General features: G+C 27.2%; 4 protein-coding genes across 4 annotated transcripts; 1 reads left to right on the forward strand and 3 right to left on the reverse strand.

Annotated features, from left to right (window-relative positions):
* Nucleotides 1–1139: 1139 nt before the first annotated feature.
* Nucleotides 1140–2192, reverse strand: GO595_007608 (uncharacterized protein; the record flags this gene model as incomplete). Its single annotated transcript, XM_067921090.1, has 1 exon — nt 1140–2192. One exon carries the CDS (start codon nt 2190–2192, stop codon nt 1140–1142), a length of 1053 nt encoding a protein of 350 aa, XP_067772171.1.
* Nucleotides 2193–6154: 3962 nt separating this feature from the next.
* Nucleotides 6155–6469, reverse strand: GO595_007609 (60S acidic ribosomal protein P2; the record flags this gene model as incomplete). The annotated part of the gene is made up of 1 exon (XM_067921091.1): nt 6155–6469. One exon carries the CDS (start codon nt 6467–6469, stop codon nt 6155–6157), a length of 315 nt encoding a protein of 104 aa, XP_067772172.1.
* A 5224-nt stretch (nt 6470–11693) lies between these two features.
* Nucleotides 11694–11990, forward strand: GO595_007610 (uncharacterized protein; the record flags this gene model as incomplete). The annotated part of the gene is made up of 1 exon (XM_067921093.1): nt 11694–11990. The coding sequence occupies one exon, from the start codon at nt 11694–11696 to the stop codon at nt 11988–11990; it is 297 nt and encodes a 98-aa protein (XP_067772173.1).
* Nucleotides 11991–12022: 32 nt separating this feature from the next.
* GO595_007611 (PIKK family atypical protein kinase) lies at nt 12023–18595 on the reverse strand (the record flags this gene model as incomplete). The annotated part of the gene is made up of 2 exons (XM_067921094.1): nt 12023–18219; nt 18313–18595. 2 exons carry the CDS (start codon nt 18593–18595, stop codon nt 12023–12025), a joined length of 6480 nt encoding a protein of 2159 aa, XP_067772174.1.
* Nucleotides 18596–19256: the final 661 nt, after the last annotated feature.

The raw sequence follows: 19256 nt of genomic DNA on the forward strand, positions 1-19256 counted from the left end.
TGGGAAATATGCATTTTTTTCATGTATATCATTAAAAGAATTTAAAATTCCAAAGCAAATATCTATAATCGATAATGAGTCATTTTCTTATTGTATTAATTTAAAGTCAGTGTCTTTTAATAGAAATTTAACAGAAATTAATGATAATGCCTTTTCATTTGCTTCATGTGCTATATTATTATAGAAGATTAATACCCCCTTCAATTTTATTCATTATTCATGTTAATTTTAAAAATGTTAATATTTTATATCATCGAAAGTTTGCTCCTAAAAAATAATGTTTAAGAATGATATTTAAAAAATTTCGTTGATAAATAAAAACTATATCAAAAGTCATACAAATTTATATCGTGCAAAAATCTAAACAAAAAGATTTTATATATTTTTAAGATTGATTAAAAATTTTTTCTGATAAAAAGAAGATTTCAAAATCTTAAGATGTATTGTTATAGAAATATTAAATACTATCAAATCACCGAAAAATATCAATTAAGACAATGAAAATGAATTAATAACAATTATATCAAATGAACAAATAATTTTTAATATAAGCAAAGAAGATGTATTGCAATTAGCAAATTTATTAGTTAATTTATTTGATGAGAATTATTTAATATTTTTTTATTTGCTTGTTTGCAAAATAATTTAAAATAATTTTTGGGAATTATTCGATTTATTTGTTACAGCTTCTATGTATGCAATTGAAAAATATAATAATGAATTTTTTAAATTACTGCTTGAAATAATGTTAATGCTAAAGATATTTATTCGTTTTATTTAATATTTATTTTAATAATTTGATATTTCAAGACAATATTAGGAAATTATTTTACATATTTTGGACAGCTCTTATGAAAGCGTCTTATGGGTTTCATGCGGAAGTAATTAAATTACTTCAAGAACAAGAAGGAAATGATATTAATGCTAAAAATATTCAAATTTTTTAATTAATATATATGATAATATTTTGATGGTTCAAAATAACATTTGGAAATTATTCTAATGATTTACAGCATCTATGATTGCAGAAAACGATTTATAAATCGTTTTTGTTCTTGAATTTCCATTAATAATTCATTAAACAAAAATAAAACATTTTTTTTTACTGATTACTATACATATATAAATTTTTATTTTTTTCATTTCTTTAAAATGTTATTTGTTACATACATAGCCAATAACAACTTTAAATATTTTCCAAATTCAACATTAAAATCGAATTCTATTTGCGGTGGCCTTAACACTGGAATTGCGAAATGTTCACAGTTTGGATCTTGGAAGAACAATTCCAATTCTGATGATGAAAACGCTTTTCCGATTTGTTTCAACTCCTGATTTATACTTTTAATGAATTGGACCACTTGTTGACATTCTTCGCAATCTTTATTCTCTTTCATTGCCTTTATTAATATGTTTGAGTTTTTTAACATTACAATTACTGTTGGCACGTTATCTCTTACTGATTGATTTATCATGAAATGTATTGCTGATATTAACATCTTTGTTGTTTCTTTATCATTCGCCTCTAATGAAATGTTTATAGCTTTAAAGATATTAACTGCGCTTGAATATGATAAATTAGTCGAATATGGTATTACATATGAGATAATTAACGAAACTAATTTATAACGTTGAATACCTAATCGAGATACAATTTCAATTAAAGCATCCGAATATGTTCCGCGATGTATTGGCGTTTTACATGAGAAAAATGTACATGGATCATTAAGGCCAATCGTTAATGATGGAAATGAGACAATCCATGCAATGACATATAATATTATTGGCGTATATATCGAATTAGGTTCAATGTCAATGAGATGTAACGCAGATAAAATTAATGGAATGTTGATGGTATTAGTAGAGGAATCATTGGTCGTTGCCAAGCGAAGGATATTAAATATTAATGTAATGATAAGTGGCTGTGAATCTGTGGTAAAGTCATCAGATTTGGTTTGTAGATATGTATTGATGAAATCAACAGTTTGCTTTTCGGTGATTTCGGCATTAAGAATGAGAATTAATAGAAGCGATGACTCAAGGAGATTTTGTTGAAGATGAAAATGACTTTTGTTGGTGAGATTGAGATAATATTGGAGAAGATTAGATATGGATGTAATAAAATGTTTGATGTCAAATTCGGGTATTTGAACATTAGCAATGTCAAGAAGAAGAAGAATTTGAACAAGCATAAGTCGGAGTGTGTCAAATTTGGATTCAAATTCATAATTTGAAGAATACCAAAATTTACTCTTACCAAGAAGAGTAAGATCTTTCATGTGTAGTAATTGGATAATTAATGTTGCTAATTGAATTCCTATCGAATTATCATCAAAAATTAGATTTTGATTTTTGGAAGAAATAACTTGAGGAATTGTGTAGCTTAAGAATGAAATAACTGCCTTAATTGAAACACGAAATGATTGTGTGTCTACATCTTCTTTAACATACTTAATTAAATCAGAAAGCTTTTGCACACAAACTTTTATTCCTACGTGGAAATTTCGTGAGGATTGTGCGTATAATGTCTTAAAATCTGACCAAATAATTCTTGAGAAATTTTCTGGAAATTCACAATTAAAAAGAGTTTCCCAATACGGTGATGTTTCAATTAATGGTTCTTTTGAGATTGAAAAAAGAATTTTTGGAGATGCTGATTCACTTTGGTTATTTCCCATTTTTAAGGAAAAATTAATAATTAACGGTCGCCATACATTTTAGTTTTCCAAAATAGAAATTAATCAATTTCGAAATTGAAGTTTTAAAAATATTATAAAAACTCTATATTCCTTTATTAAATTTCATATTCAATAACATATTCTTCTTCGCATCCATCGATTTCAGCTCTATCTTGACATTTTTCCATAACTTTATCCAATGCCTCTAATATTTTCGTTATTTCTCCTGATTCACTAAAATTTTCCATAACATTACAACAGACATTTTCTAAACTACATTCCAATGCCTTTAAATAAAACATATTTTTAAGATTCATTTCATCAGCAATATCATCACCGAATTGAATTAATGTTCTAAGTGTTCTCAACGATAATTTTATTAACGAAAAGTCATTTATATTCAACACCTCAATTAAACACTCGATTAATTCCAAATGACCATTCATTATTAGCATAATAATTTCTTTATCACATATCATAATTAATTGGCACAAAACATTTAAAGACCATTTTTTTAAAACAAAAGAAGCTTCGTCAACAAAACTTATAATTACAGGTATTAAGTTTTCTATATTATTACGAACTGCTGTTAACAATAAATTTAAAACATTTACATCCACAAGATTTTGGAATTTACATTCTCCAATTCTTTGGAATATTCTCGAAAATGATTTACAATATATTATAAGTAAATCAATGTCCCATTCATTCGTTGGAATAAAAGATAAAAATGGACTATTTAGAACTATTTGAAGTGTAAAGTTAAGGTCATGAAGACAAAAATTATATATCGATGAAAATGAATATTTTGCAATTGTTTGATCAATTAATATTGAGTCACATAAAAATTGATGTATTCCTGGTATTAAGTAAAATTTTATTTTTGGTTCTTTGTCATGAGTAATAATTGACATCGTTCGAATAGCTGATGACTTAAGGGAAGCATTGTCTTGTTTCAAAATTTGGAAAATTAGATTTATTATCGATTGTGAAATGTCATCTGAAATAGCATAAGATTTGACTGCATTGGTTAGCAGATTAAGTGACTCTGAAATAACAGGCTCGTTTTCTGAAAAATTGATGATTTTGGTGATCAATGAAAAAATAAGATTAAAAAGTGAATTTCCATCAAATTTGGAAATGGTTTTTGGTTTATCGGGTTCTATAAATAGAGAAATACAATGTAATGATTCAATAATATGGCCTAAATTAGACGATGTTGTAATTATTCGAAATAAATTTTGAATGAGTTCATCATTAATAAATTGGATGCATTTGTCATCATCAAGTGATCCAGCAGCGATAATAATTTCGAGGAAAATATTCATCAAATTCGCATCAAATTGTTCAATGAAATGAAATAAAACATTATGAAATAGGCTAATTGGCAATGATTGCAATGGGTAATTTGCATTAAGTAGACGATGAACTAAAATTATTATTTCTTGTACATCTTTGAACTCATTAATTTGTTTTTTTGTACTTAGTTCTCTAAGAAGATCTTGTCTAATCTTTTCTTCATCATCTTCTTTGATATCATATTTTTTCTTTCGAATTGATGAAATTTTATTGGATTTATATCCAATTCGCATGAAATTTCACATCACATTACAAAAAATGACAGCAAAAATAAACGGACGCTCACAACAATTCAAATTAAATTTCACAACACATGTCAAAGAAAGACAGCAAAATACTTCTACATGGAACCAAAGACAAAGAAACTCTATGATAGCTGGAATAATTTTACAGGGCCTCATCAAACTCCGTATCTCCCTAATTTTAAAAATGATTTCCCCCACTATAATCCAATAATTGAACTTAAACGATTGCAAAATCAAACACCATCAAGAGAAGCAATACTGGGATTTTACGCAAAAACAGTATTGTTTTTAGAAGGTAAGTCTGTCTCACAAACTTTTTTAGGTGATTTACATAATCTTTTTGTGCTATGTCAATACAATGTATTAGACAGAAATAAAATACAAGAAATTTTTAGCAGACTATTAAGATATATGGAAACACATACATTTACAGAAGAATATCGTAGTCCAGTAAACACTAATTTCAATCAAGAAATCAATTCCTCCAATCAACAATTAAAACCTAATGAAAACCCATACCATCAATTTGCAAATACAGTTGGCAAACCACCACAATCCAATTCCAAAATTATTCCAACAAGTCAAATAATGACAAATTCAAATAAACTAAAAATTAACTTAAATCAAGACAAAACCCTAACAAAACCAAATCCAACCGAAGAAATGGGACCTGCAAAATCTTCAAATTATGGAAATATTAACAAAGCAATAATTTCAAATTCTGAAAGCAGGCCAAGAAGTCCACCAAACAGCACAAAGCCTCCAAACGGAGGCAGGTCATCAACGCCTACAATCAACGGAAATGGTACAGTCATAATCAGTACGAATGAAAACTTTCAAAGGTATCCAGTCATATTAAATCGTCATGACGACTACGTAGGCAATCCAAGAACAATGAACGCGAAACAAAGCAAAACGATTTCCCAGACGAAGCAAATGCCAAACATAAGTTACACTAAAACAAATACATTTCCACAAACAAACAGTAAAAAAGTAAAAAAGCCGCAGAATGAGAACAATCGCCTTTTGCTCCAAAAATTAAACGCTCAAATAAATGGAATTTATGACCAAAGAAAAGCGGAAGAAATCATTGAACTGTTCGACAATTTCATATGCAAACCAAACGACACAAATTCGTACAACAGAATTTGTTTGGTCCTTAGGAATAGAAAATCAATTCCGTTCCAAATCATTGTGCAAATGAAGGATTTGGTTTTGAACTATTTTAAGTAAATAAAAATGTTTGTTACTTAGAATATTTTTTATTGTGGAAATTTTAAAGTTATTCCGATATTTTTTGCATTCTGCACCTTAATGTCCTTATTCGGCATTTTTAAGGAAAAATTGTTGACGGTTATGAGATAACGATAAACGGTTAAATTGAGTATTGATTTTAACGGTTTCTTAAAACATTAGTTTTACTATCAAAAATAAATATGAATGCGATGTTTATTTAAATATTTTTTAATGCTAAAATATCTGATACAAAGCTTAGAGCATAATGTCAAAATTGCAACGCCATTGGATATGTGATTTTTAAAATTGCATTTTGAAATGCATTGTTCAATAAAGCAAAATAAGAGAATATAGTTACAAATAACACCACAAATTTGTATTAATGCATACACTATTAATTTTGCTTTTAAATTCAAAATATTTAGATTGATAACTGTGAATGCAACATTTTGTGGTTTTTGCATAACTCCTGAAAAATACTGCAAAATTTTTTAATCAAATACTGGTAGTAATCAAAAACATAAAAATATATTTAAAGGAAACACTAAATGTAAATATTGAATTCTTTGAAATTTAATTCTCAATTAAAAAAAAAATAAGAAATAAACTTAATGGCTATAGAATCAGTGGTTTATTTTAATCGAAGAGATCATCAAATCCACCTGCCAATTCAACAACTTCTTCTTCTTCCTTCTTTTCTTCTTCCTTGGTTTCTGTTGTTGATGCAGCAGCAGGAGCAGCAGAGGCACCACCGCCAACAACTGCGAGCTTGGATGAACCTTCCTTTATTAATTCTTCGATATTCTTTCCATTTAATTTTTCAAGAAGGGCATCGATTGCTTTGGCATCAACTTGAATTCCAACGCTTTCGAGGATTGCTGTGATCTTTTCTTTTGAAGGTGTGGCATCACCACCTGCTTGAGCGAGGAGATATGCGGCAATGTACTTCATTGTTTCGAGAGGTCGACCAAAACCGTAAAACCGCTAAACCGTTTATGGGAACGTTAAGCGCTAAACTTCTGCATGAATGCAAAGAATCAAATACATATGTAAACTTTTATTGGAATTTTAATACAGTAATTTTAAATGTGGTTTGTTACTTAAATTTTTTATTGTGTTATTCAAGAAAAATGAAATGAAATTATTATGACGACCGTTTATGATCATAAACAGGGTTATTTTGGATATATAAAGATGAAAGGAAAATCTGATGTAAAAAATAATACTAAAGATATAAAATATCTTCAAAATGTTCAAAATACTCTCAAAAAGATAGGTGAAGAAAATATTATTGATTCAGTAATTAATTTATCTGATCCTGATTTTCCATATTCTTATGATCTCCTTCTGAGTCAATTATTATATATAAATTTTGTTTCTCAGTTGAAAGACTTTGATATATATTTTCAATTTATGAAAGATATTGAAGATAAAATCAATCATAAAATTATTGATGTTTTTTTACAGTTTCTTCTTCAAATAAACACACAAGATTCAATTTATCTTCTTGAAAAATTACTTGAGCAAAAAATGGTTGATATATCAAAAGTATTAAAAGAACAAAAATCTTTATATTTTTCTCATTATATGTCGAAAGAAGAAATTAATGAACTTTATGGCTATGCATTTTATAAATACGTTTCAGAAAATTATGAGGAACTTTCAAAGAATGATTGGGAACTCCATAAGCAATTAATTAAAGAAGGACATAATCCGAATGAAATTGCAAAGATAATTCGAAACGATGAAGTCGAAAAACTTCAAGAAATATCAACACAAAATGTTTTTGATTTTAATCAAAAAATCGAGCCATCACTTTATGAAAGATGTGATTTTATTAATAAATATAGTATTTCATTAATTGATTATGCAGCATTTTTTGGATCTGTTAAATGCTTTAAATATTTACTTATGAATGGTGCAAATATCGAAAACACAGGCAAATATGCAGCTGCAGGTGGAAATGAAGAAATCATTCATTTATGTGAACAAAATCATTCATCATTTGAAGGTGCATATGAAACAGCAATTGGGTTATCGAAATGATATTTTTAAATATCTTTATGATAATAAATTAAAAGAAATTGATAATTTAGGAAGATTAGGAAAAGAGTGTATTTTATATCATAATTATGAAATATTTTCATTTTTAGTTAATAAAGGAATGAAAATCAATGATGGAATTATTAATGAAGCAGCAGAATTGGGAAATTTATTTCTTTTTATGTATTTTTCAGCAGGAAATAAAATTCCAAAAGATGTTTTGATTTCTGTTGTGAGATCAGGCAATATTGAATTTGTTAAATTTATTCTTAAGAATCCAAGAACTAATATTAATGTAAAAAATTTTTGCAAATAAACTATTTCCAAAAAATGGAAAGCACGAGAAAATCGGTTTTTACTGTTTATTCAGTTTTTCAATAGTGTAAGCAATTTGCCATTGTCCTTTAAAATTTTGTAGCGATATTTACATTGTCCAGATGTTCGGGTATTTCCAAAATTTGAAGCTCATTTTCACATTGGGGTATGGGCCCATTAAAAGGGAAAGTATTTCTTCTGATATATTCATTTATGCACATTCCTCCATTTAAAATACAATACTTAAGTCTTGAATTAAATTGTCTAGTTAAAGCATTTACCTGTTCCATTGTAAGTATATTATTCCACCAATGACGGCATAAATTTATCATTTATTCGATCGTTTGTGGTTCTGATTGTTTGGATAACCATTCTTTAAGCATTGCCCATACTACTTCTATTGGATTCAAGTCTGGACTGTTTGCAGGCCAGATACCAAGAAAGTTGATTCATTTTCTTAACCATAACATTGTTTCTTTTGCCACATGAGAAGGAGCATTGTCTTGCATAAAATAATATTCATCTTTTCTGTTCAAGATTCCAAGTAGTTGAACATTATGACAGTACTGCTCAGCATCAATTTCCACTGAAGAGACAACAAACTCTGACTTATAATTTATACCAATTGCACCGAAAATCATGTTTTTTTTTGGCTGTTTTGTTTCATTCACATAAATATTTTCATTTGTACTGCCATGTTTTCTTCATAAATATGAATTATCTGGACAAAATTGGATTTTACACTCATCACTATACGCAATTTTTTCATTTTTTTCCTCGTTTTGTAACATAGAATAAGCGAAAGTAAGTCTTCTATCCAAGCATGCTTGAGTCATTTGAGGTCTCCTTTTGGGTGGTTTGAAAAAAAAATGTAATTCATGTCTGATTTTTGCAATAGTTGATTTTTTGATTGATTTTTCTGGACTGCTTATTTGTTGTGAAATATGCTTGCAAGTTGACCTTGGTGATGAGATGGTTATTTCATCAATTTTTGCTTTATCATTATTATCAATTTTTAGAGGTCTTCCCCTCTTTTTACAAGAAACTTCTCCGCTTAGCTGATATTCTTTAAGTACTAATGTAATATGCTTTTGTGATGTATTTAGACAATGTTCAATATCGCGATATGTAAATCCGAAACTTCTGATTCTTATAATCGCTTGATTTTTATTTTCATCATGCATTACTCCTGGGTATGTTTTTTGAGCAATATTGGCTTTTATTGGATCTTCTAGATAAAATCCTAACAACGACCAGCTTTCCATCTGATTTCTATCGTTCTCTATCGTGCTTTCCATTTTTTGGAACTAGTTTATTTATTAAAGTTTATTTTATATATCTAATTTTTCATACCGTTAAATAAAATTTATCATAATTTTTTGATACTCCTTTAATTGCTGCATGTGAAAATGGGTTTTTAGAAATTGCAAAATTGTTTCTTGCACAAAAAAATATTCAACTCAATGATAAAAATATTTCTTTACAAAAGTTAAAATTAACTTTAACTATTTCGAACTTCAATAATTTATTTGGAATTTATTAAATATATTTGATACAGCACTTTCTTTAGCTTCACATTATGGTCATGTTGAAATAGTAGAGTTAATGCTTAAACATGATAAAATTAATATTAATAATGAAAATACTTTTTTATATAATAAAATTTTTGTTTTAATGAATTAATATTTATTATTAATACTTGGAATTTAATTGAATTGTTTTGGACGCCACTTATGGATGCATCATATAATGGTCATATTGAAGTTGTTAAATTACTACTTAATCAAAAGAATATTAAAGTAAATATTGCAAATATTTTTATATTAAATTGAATTTTTGTATGAATAATTTAAAATTTCTTTATATTTATTGGAGTCTTTCCAAATGAAACAGCACTTATGTTAGCTACTCAAAATGATCATTTTGAAACAGATAAACATCTTATTGATTATAAAGGAATTGAAATTAATGCATTGGATTTTTCTTTGTTTTGCTTGATAATAATTTTTGTTATTTGAAATTTCAAAATGAAATATAATGTTAGAATAAATAATGTTGGAATGCATTTATGATTCATGTGCTAATGGAAATTTAGATATCGTTAAATTATTTATTGGAAAAAAATGTTTTAATCTTAATGATCAAAATTTTTATTTCATTTTTTTGATGTTTATTTTATATTTTTGAAATTTATAACCAAATTTTGATGTTAAATATAAAATCATAAAACAGCACTTACATTAGCAACTGAAAAAAATAATGTTGAAGTCGTAAAATTACTTCTAGAACAAGAAGAAATCGACACTAATATTGAAGATATTTGGTTGTTCTATTTGATGTATATTATAACAATTTGATATTTCAAAAAAATATTTGGAAATCATTTATATTATTTAATACGGCATTTATGATTGCATGTGCAAATAATTTTTCAGAAATAGTAAATTTATTTATTAACTATGGAATTGATGTAAATGCAAAAGATATTTATATGCTTTATTTAAAATTAATTTTAATAATTTAATATATCAAAATAATATTTGGATTTTATTTAAGCTATTTGAAACAATTCTTATGACTGCATCTAAAAAAGGTCATACAAAAATAGTTAAATTACTTTTTAAACATAAAGGAATTGATGTTAATACTAAAGATGCTTATTTGTTTTATTCAAGATTTTATTCAATTTTTTAATATTTATAAAAAATATTTGGAAATTATTTATATTATTCCAAACAGCACTTATGTTTGCATCTAAATATGGTAAAACAAAAATAGTTAAATTGCTTCTTTTGCAGGAAGGAATTGATATTAATGCTAAAGATATTTATATGTTTTGTTTAAAACTTATTTCAATAATTTGATGTTTCATAATATTTTTTGGTGTTAATTTAAAATATATATTTTAATATAGTAATTTATATATTACTAATATAGTATATACTATTGCACTTATGAAAGCATCTCGGAATGGTAACATTGAAATTGTTGAAATTCTTCTTAAACGAAAAGAAACTGATATTAATTATAAAAATGTTTACTTAATTAATTCGATATTTATACTCATAATATTGGGTTTCAAATCTAATATTTGGAAATTATTAACATCATATTATACATCACTTATGTTTGCTTCTGAGTATAATAACGTTGATATTGTTAAACTATTACTTGAACAAGATGGAATTGATGTAAATCCCAAAAATATTAAAATATTTTATTTAATATTTATTTTAACAATTTGATGATTCTTAATAACATTTGGAATATAATAAAATTATTTGAAACAGCGTTTGATTTAGCAAAATCTTATTGTTGCGATGAAACAATTGAATTTTTTGAACAATACATAAATCAACACACTAAATAATAAAATTTATAATTTTTTTTAGGTATAAAAAGAGTGGATCCGAATTGGAGACGTCCAATGAGAAATTTTGTAGTCACTTTTTCTTGCATAGACACATAAAATATCAAAAAGAAAAAAAATAAAATTATATTGTCTATATTCATATGAGCATTATGTATGTTTTTTAAAAAAAGTTAAAACTTTCGGAAAATTTCCCATAAATAAATATACGCAGAAGTGTCGTCAAGCTTTAAACAGTAGATAAATTAAAATTGATATTATCTGTTTCGATAAAAAGTTGGTAATATTCTCATTCACTTCATTTCATAACTTTACATAGTTTATTTTTCAATCAATATTTGGTCGAAACCACTTATAAAATTTTTGACAAAATTTGAATTTAGTTTAACAAAAAAGTGACGTTCTACATCAAACAAAAAGTGACAGATTGATTTGGCGCCACAGTAAATGAGCCGCGTTCCCTTAGCACCAAAAGTTGCGAATGCAAAGCAAATCACTGACGTCAAACCACAAGTTCAATCTCAACCTGAGCTCACGGAAGAAGAGTATACTGAGCAATGGAATTTAGAACAACAGATACAATATCTTGAAAATGCACTTGAAGAAACCAATCGAATGAATTCAGAGCTCGAAAAAGAGGTTGCTCGTTTATCTAATGTTGAGAATGAGTTAGCACAACAAATTGAAGAGAACAACAAACTTTATGATCGATATTTGGAACTCAAAAAACAATGTGAATATTAAAAAAAAAATTTAAAAACTCCTTTTTAGAAAATTTACCACCAGGGGAACCACCCTCTAAACATCATACATAAATTCCTTACACTTGACGCTTGAGCGATTAATTTGTCGACTTGATCATTCACACTTAACAGTACGCCAGGCTCGAAATCTCCTCCGTTTAACTTATCCTTAATCCTATTCATGATCAAAATTGCGGAGGAACTTTCTTGGTTATTATTATCATTCACTTCCACTTCTTTGTTCTCACATATCCATTGTCTCAGCGGGTCATAAATGAACACTTCCAACAATCCGATGATTGTGTTACCGTTTTTCCTCAACAATTCCATAACGTTTTGACAACAGCTCCTAAACGTTCCTTCGATACGACTTACTTCCAAAGCGTTTTGTAACATTCTCGTTAACCTAAATGGAACAACTTCGGGGAACTTATCTCTATGCATAGCGACTTCGAAACAATCGCCGAAGTCGATGTGCACCAATTTCGCGCTTCTTTTCTTGATCATTATGTTACACATATGTCGATCACCTAAACCTAATATGTAACCAGCCATCGAAGTCATTGCTAATGAAGTTGTATAAGTTGTTCGACGTTCGATCCAATGATTGGAATCATCAGCTAAAGCGAATATCATATGTTTCAAGTCGTTACCTTTTTGTACTTTTAATCCTTTACGGAACGCGTTTAATTTCTCATTACAAAATGGTAACGATTCGAACTTCGGACACATTTTATAAGTCGATTGATATTCTATTTCTAATGGTACATTATGTTTTTCACGATAACTCTTAACAAGATCATATAAAGTATTACATTCAGGTACCCAACCTATTAAACCTACTTCATTAGTTAATGGTATAACTTTATAAGTAGTAATACCTAATTTATTCTTTAATGGCATTGTCGAATGTAATACAAATGAGTTAACTAAAGTAAAGAATTGCATTACACGTTCATCTAATCGAGTATCTTCATGCGCCTTTAATAAAAATGTATATTTAATTCCATCACTACCAATTAATGCCATTCGTCGAGGCCTTTGTTTACTTTTCATGACAGTCATTGTCGGATCTACATAAGTTAAGTTAATTAATGGTCGATTAAATTTATATGTACCAGGTACTACAAGTTGAGTATCTTTAAGATTATATAATAAAGGTGAAGCATCTTTAAGTGATATTATTGTTAAGTCATTAATTATGGGCTTAAGTTTATGGAATACATTAATATAATTCCCCCATGCTTGGAATAAACATTCGTCAGTATTTAATTCTTTATATTTCTTAATCCATGATTCTGATATTGATAATATTTGTCCAAATTGTCGTTCAAATATTATCTCATAAAATGTTTCGGGTTTATTTGTAATAAGTTTATGATAAGGTAATAATAAATTTATCATTTCTTCATTATCTTTACGTGTGATATAAGCACGTGAAGCTTCATCTAATATCGAATACCACATTTCCCACCATGAAACTGCTGTACGGATTAATTCATTAGCTAATGTTAATATTTGTTTAACAATTGTTGGATAACGAATTCGTAATCGATTAAAGATAGAAGTAGCAATTCTTTTACGATCACTTAATGTATCATCTTTAATTGGGACCATTAATGAATATAATACTACATGAGGTTGTTGTAAGCCAATAATACTAATTAATTCTTGAATTAATTTCCGTAAATTAGAATCAGTCGAATTTGATCTTGCGATAATTTGTGGTAAGACATCAATCCATACTGATACAGGTAAAGATGAAATATTATCATTAAACTTCTTATATAATTCAATGTTACCTCTTCTAAATAATATGGATAAAATTCGTAAAGTAAATGGTAATGGATCTGATTGATTTAATGATAAACCATTTAATAAACCACATAATGATTCTGTTAAATAAGAATTTTCTTTAGTTTCTTCATATAATTGTAAATTAACTTGTGACCATAATGACCATATATCAGATGTAATGTTATTCTTGTTTGTAATTATATATTTAAATTGTTCATATGATTCATTTAATTGATTCATTTCCATTCGCCATTTACCAATAATTAAATGAGACATTTCATTATTTAATGGTATTTTTTCGATTGCTTCTTCTTTCTTATTTAATGCCCATAATAATCGACATTCCATTAATTGGAAAATCGAATTTTCATAATTTTTATTATTATTTTTAAGATAATTTAATGTATCATTAGCTAAGTCATATTTTCCTTGTTTAATTGAACATTTTAAGAATTTCTTAAATTCATTATTTAAATCAGTAATATTTAATGCTAATGATCGAATACATAAAGTTTCATGCATTATCTCAGGATCATTAGGTAAATGCGAAAATCGTAATTGCCATGTATGAATAATACGTTTTAATTCTTCTTCTAAATTAATACGTTCTTCATATACGGCATTTTCTAATTGTTTTTTAATCTTCAAATAACGTATAACTTCTTCGATTTCAGTTCCATAAGAAACTTTAGAAAAATTATTATAAACACGTTCATAATCTTCAGAAATCATTGGGAATATTAAATCGGAATATTTAATTCTCATTTGATTAATTAATTTCTCTGCTTGATCATATTCTCCTTTAATAGTATGATATAAACTTCGATAATATAATCCATCTAAAGTATCATTACTATTTAATTGTTTCGTAGAACTTAAGAATTCATCACGTTCAAATAATCGCCATTCTGCTGCTGCTTTATATAATATCCAATTTTTACCATTCGATGCTTTCTTTAATTCAGAATATTTCGATAATGCTCTTAAACAATTAAGTTTACCTTTATATAATTGTTCATTCTTAGGTGATTTCTCTAAGTCATTACTATATAATGTTAATGCTTCATCCCATAATCCTAAACTTTCTGATAATATTGCTTTAGTAGGGAAACCTCTTTGTTTAGTAATTCGTAAAATACCATTAGCAGCTAAAGGTAAACCTAATTGTTGATTAAATACAATTAATTTCTCTGTTTGTGAATTATCACAAATATCAAATAATTCTTCAGAAGCTCTTAACGCTTGAGCAATTCTATCAGCAGCTTGAGCTTTCTCAGTAATTATTTCATTTTTAATTAAACTTTGACCTCCAATAACTTCAATTATTTCAATTACATCTAAAAAATGTCGAACTACATTACGAGGTGTACCATTACAATGAAAGAATTGATTTAATATTACATCTAATGAATCATTATTCACTGATTTTAATTGGAAATAAAATAATGCAAATGCTATAGGATATAAAGCTTCACGTATACCAGAATGTTTTTCAATGATTGTATCACATGCAGATATTGCACGTGATGAAGAATATCGTACTAATAATGAAAACAATTCATCACACCATTTAATCCATTGACTTTCATCAAAATCTGCTTGTGGTTTAGGGAAATCAATTTTAGGTATATCATTATTTAATGACATATTTTTAGATGATTTAGTACGATCATGTGATGAAGGTAAATTCGGTTGAAATGGATTAATGATATAATCGGGTGGTTTTTCACCAGCTTCTAAACATAATATATAAGCCTTTAAATTAGTATTATTATAAAAATTAAAAACAGATGTTAAATGTGGTATATATAATAAAAATTGTTGTTCTAAATGAATACCAACTACAAATACTATGTTTAAAGCTTTATCATGTAATGTAGGATTCATTTGAACTATATGAATCATAGTTCGTAATACTTGTGATGAAAACTTTTGTGCTCCACCATTTACTAATATATCTTTTAATGTGGATAACATATCACCAATTGATTCTTTAGCATGATTAGATATCCAACTTAATAAAGGTGGATATAATATATGATCAACTGTTTGTACTGCTAAACCAAATGAATATACTGCTAATAATATTGTTGTAACATATTTAATATCAGAATGTGTTAAATATTTAACAAATAAACTTGCAATACGTGGTAAATGTGGAATATATGCATCAGGTAAATATAACATCATCCAATTAGAAATACGTGTTAAAAGTGATTGATCTAATTTAGTCCAATTATTACATATTAAATCAACTGCATGTGGTACTAATGGTGTAAATCGTTCACCTAAAACTGTTATTAATGTTGACATGTTTTTAATTAAGACAGAAATAGTTGAAGCATTATTAGATGTAATCATAAATGTAATTCGTTTTAAGATTTCTGCTTCAAGTTCTTCAGTAATCATAAATCTATGTGCACGTAATATATTTAAAAATGATTCAATTGCTATCGAATGTAATGAAGATAAATTATCTTCTAATAATATATCTAATAAATTTAATGATGCTACACCTACTGAAGCCATTGTTAATGCTTCAATTGCTTCATCTGGTGTATATTTAGTTAAATAAATATTAGGCGTATTTAATGAAGGAGTTTCTGAATCAGTTTGTGTTTGTGTATGTAAATCAGATACAATTCGTGGTGATAAAGGTCCAATCGAACTTAATAACTTAAGGAATTTAACTCGTGATTCTTCATTAGTTTGTACACTTGATAAATCAAATAATCGAATAATTAAATCACGTTGTGGTCCATATATACTAAACTTTAAATCAGTATAATCTAATGCTGATTGTAATAAGTTTCGTGCAGCATTAATTTTCTTTTGTGACGCATGAATTAATAAACAATTATTAATATGATTTGCTAACTTATCAATATTAACTGCTTGTGGTGATAATGGTAATATTTGTGCTAATAATTGTATCGCTGCTGTAAATAATGGTTGTGTAGAATTTAATAAATAATTAATTAAAAATTGCGCAAATGGTACAAGTAATTGTTTTGCATGTTCAGCAAAGATCTTTTTAGGATCAGAAAATGCTGCATGTGATACATATAAGAAACATTCAATATGTTCCTTATAAATAACATTCGAATGTTCTAAATCATGAACTTTTTCAGTAAGAAAATCATTTAATAATTCCGATGCTTCTTTAATATGTGTTAACTTTGCAATATATTTTAATGCTTTTAAGCGTATTTCTGCTGTTAAATCATGTAATAATGATTGTAAAAATGGTAATATGCTTTCATCTGATGGATGTTTCATTAAGTTCTTCATTAAATATTGTTGATGTTCATTATTACTTTCAGTGGAAATAACTGCTAAAACTCGTTGAACTACTTCAATTGTTGGATTCTTCTTTTGATACCATAAGACAAATCGTGATGCTGCTTTTCGTGTACTAAAATTCTTATTTGTCATTAATAATGAATATTGTAAGACTAATTCAACTGAATATGATTCAACTGGAATTCCCATCTTTTCTAAACATTCAAATGCATTAATAATTGAAGTAGGTGATGATGAACCATCTAACAATATCGTATTAGCAATGGATAAAACTCGTTGATCTAAAAATTCTGAATGTGTTGGTAAAATTTTCTTGCAATTAACAAGCCCTTCAATTAGCCGGGACGATAGGGGAACGTTAAAGACTACGTTGATGTGTTTGCCAAATAACTCTTCATTTGTAGTAAGAATAGCAGTATAACAATATGCTGCTTGGTCAGTATCAATTAATTCTTCAACACTTTTACGACATTTGTCAAGACGTTTAGTTTCAGATTTAGATACAACTCCTTTACGTGCAAATAAATAATTACCTAAGCTAAGCAATGCCTCATTGCGATTTTGAACCTTTTTTCGGATTTGAGGTGTAAATGCTTTTAATATTGAAACATTTATATCATCTGTAAAAAGTCCAGGATTACAGACATAACAAAGTGGAAGAATTTGATATCCAGCAAGTTTAACTGCAGGTTCTTTAGATGAGAAGAAGTTAAGTGGAACTGAATTAAATTTCAAAAAATTGATATTATTTGAATCAGATGCAATGATAAGTTCGATGGCCTTACAAGCAATCTCAATCGAATCTGCCTTATTGCTGTTGATACATGTCATGAGATTTTGACATAAAATATTGATTGGGAAATGACAAGTATCGATGTTATCAAGTGCACACTTAAGAGCTTCTAAACCACACTCTAAGACTTCTGGTGATGGCTCTTGTAGTCCTGCTTGAAATACTGCTAAAATTGTTTTATCTGATACAAGTGAATTTATATATGTTGGAAAATGATTATATAACATGGTAAGAGATGTAAAAGCTATAGTTGGAGAAATACCTTCTTTCTTTTTTTGTGCAAATAATTGAATTGCATCAATAAAAGGTACTAAAACACCTTCAATTGATTTCGGAACTGTTCGTTTTAACCAAAGAATAACTCGATTTAAATAATGCCAGAAAACCTTAGTGGTAACTAGTTGAGTGTTTTCTAATATATGAATTATACGGTTAGCTTTTTGGATTTTATTTCCTAAATCAATTCCAATTAATGAGTTAAGAAGAATTATGTTGGTACATGAATTACCTTCTCTGTTGATTTCTCCGAAAACGTCTGTAAAGAAGTCTTGGACTGTATTTTGCTCTTTTTTGATTAGATATTGTTGTTCGATAAATACTTCGAATTTGTGCATCAAAATCTTAAATTCGAGTTTGTTATATGAAGAAAGTTGGTTTGTGACTTCATTGATAAAATGACGGACTTTTATTCCTACGTTTTCGTTATCAATCATTTTTAATAACTTCTAAAACCGTCGTAACTGACATGTGATGTGATATCATGTCAAAAAAACATAAAAGAAAAATTTGACAAATGACTTCACAAAAAATCACGATTTAAAGCATAAAGGTAGTAATCTAAATAAATGATATACATACTGAGGTGCAATTTGTTATGACATAACTTTGATAAAAATAAAAATGCATCTATATTCAAATGATTAAATAATAATTACCAAAAGTTAATACTGTATAAACAAATTAAAGGTAACTCATAAAGATAATGTAAATAAAACTTTTAAAATATTTGTGAAACATCAACTATATATATATATATATATATATATATTAAATAAATAAAATTTAAACAAATACTGTTTACATTTTTAAATATTATAATCCATAACTATAATATTTTTTTGGTACAAATTATTTATATAAGTGATTAATTAATAGGATTTTATGTTTTTACTGGACTTACAAATGCAGCAAATCTAAGCAAAGGTTCAACAGCTCTCTCATTTTCAAATCAATGATTTGACATGCCTCCTGATTTATAATCACTCCTAAGCCTTCTTCGACTACATCACAAACACCAAGGACACTTTCAATTTCTATTATAACATATCAAAATGTATCTACAAAGGATTTAACTTATATTAAGGATGAACTTAC

Source organism: Histomonas meleagridis (assembly GCF_020186115.1).
Source record: "Histomonas meleagridis strain 2922-C6/04-10x chromosome Unknown contig_55, whole genome shotgun sequence".
Taxonomy (NCBI): domain Eukaryota; phylum Parabasalia; order Tritrichomonadida; family Dientamoebidae; genus Histomonas; species Histomonas meleagridis.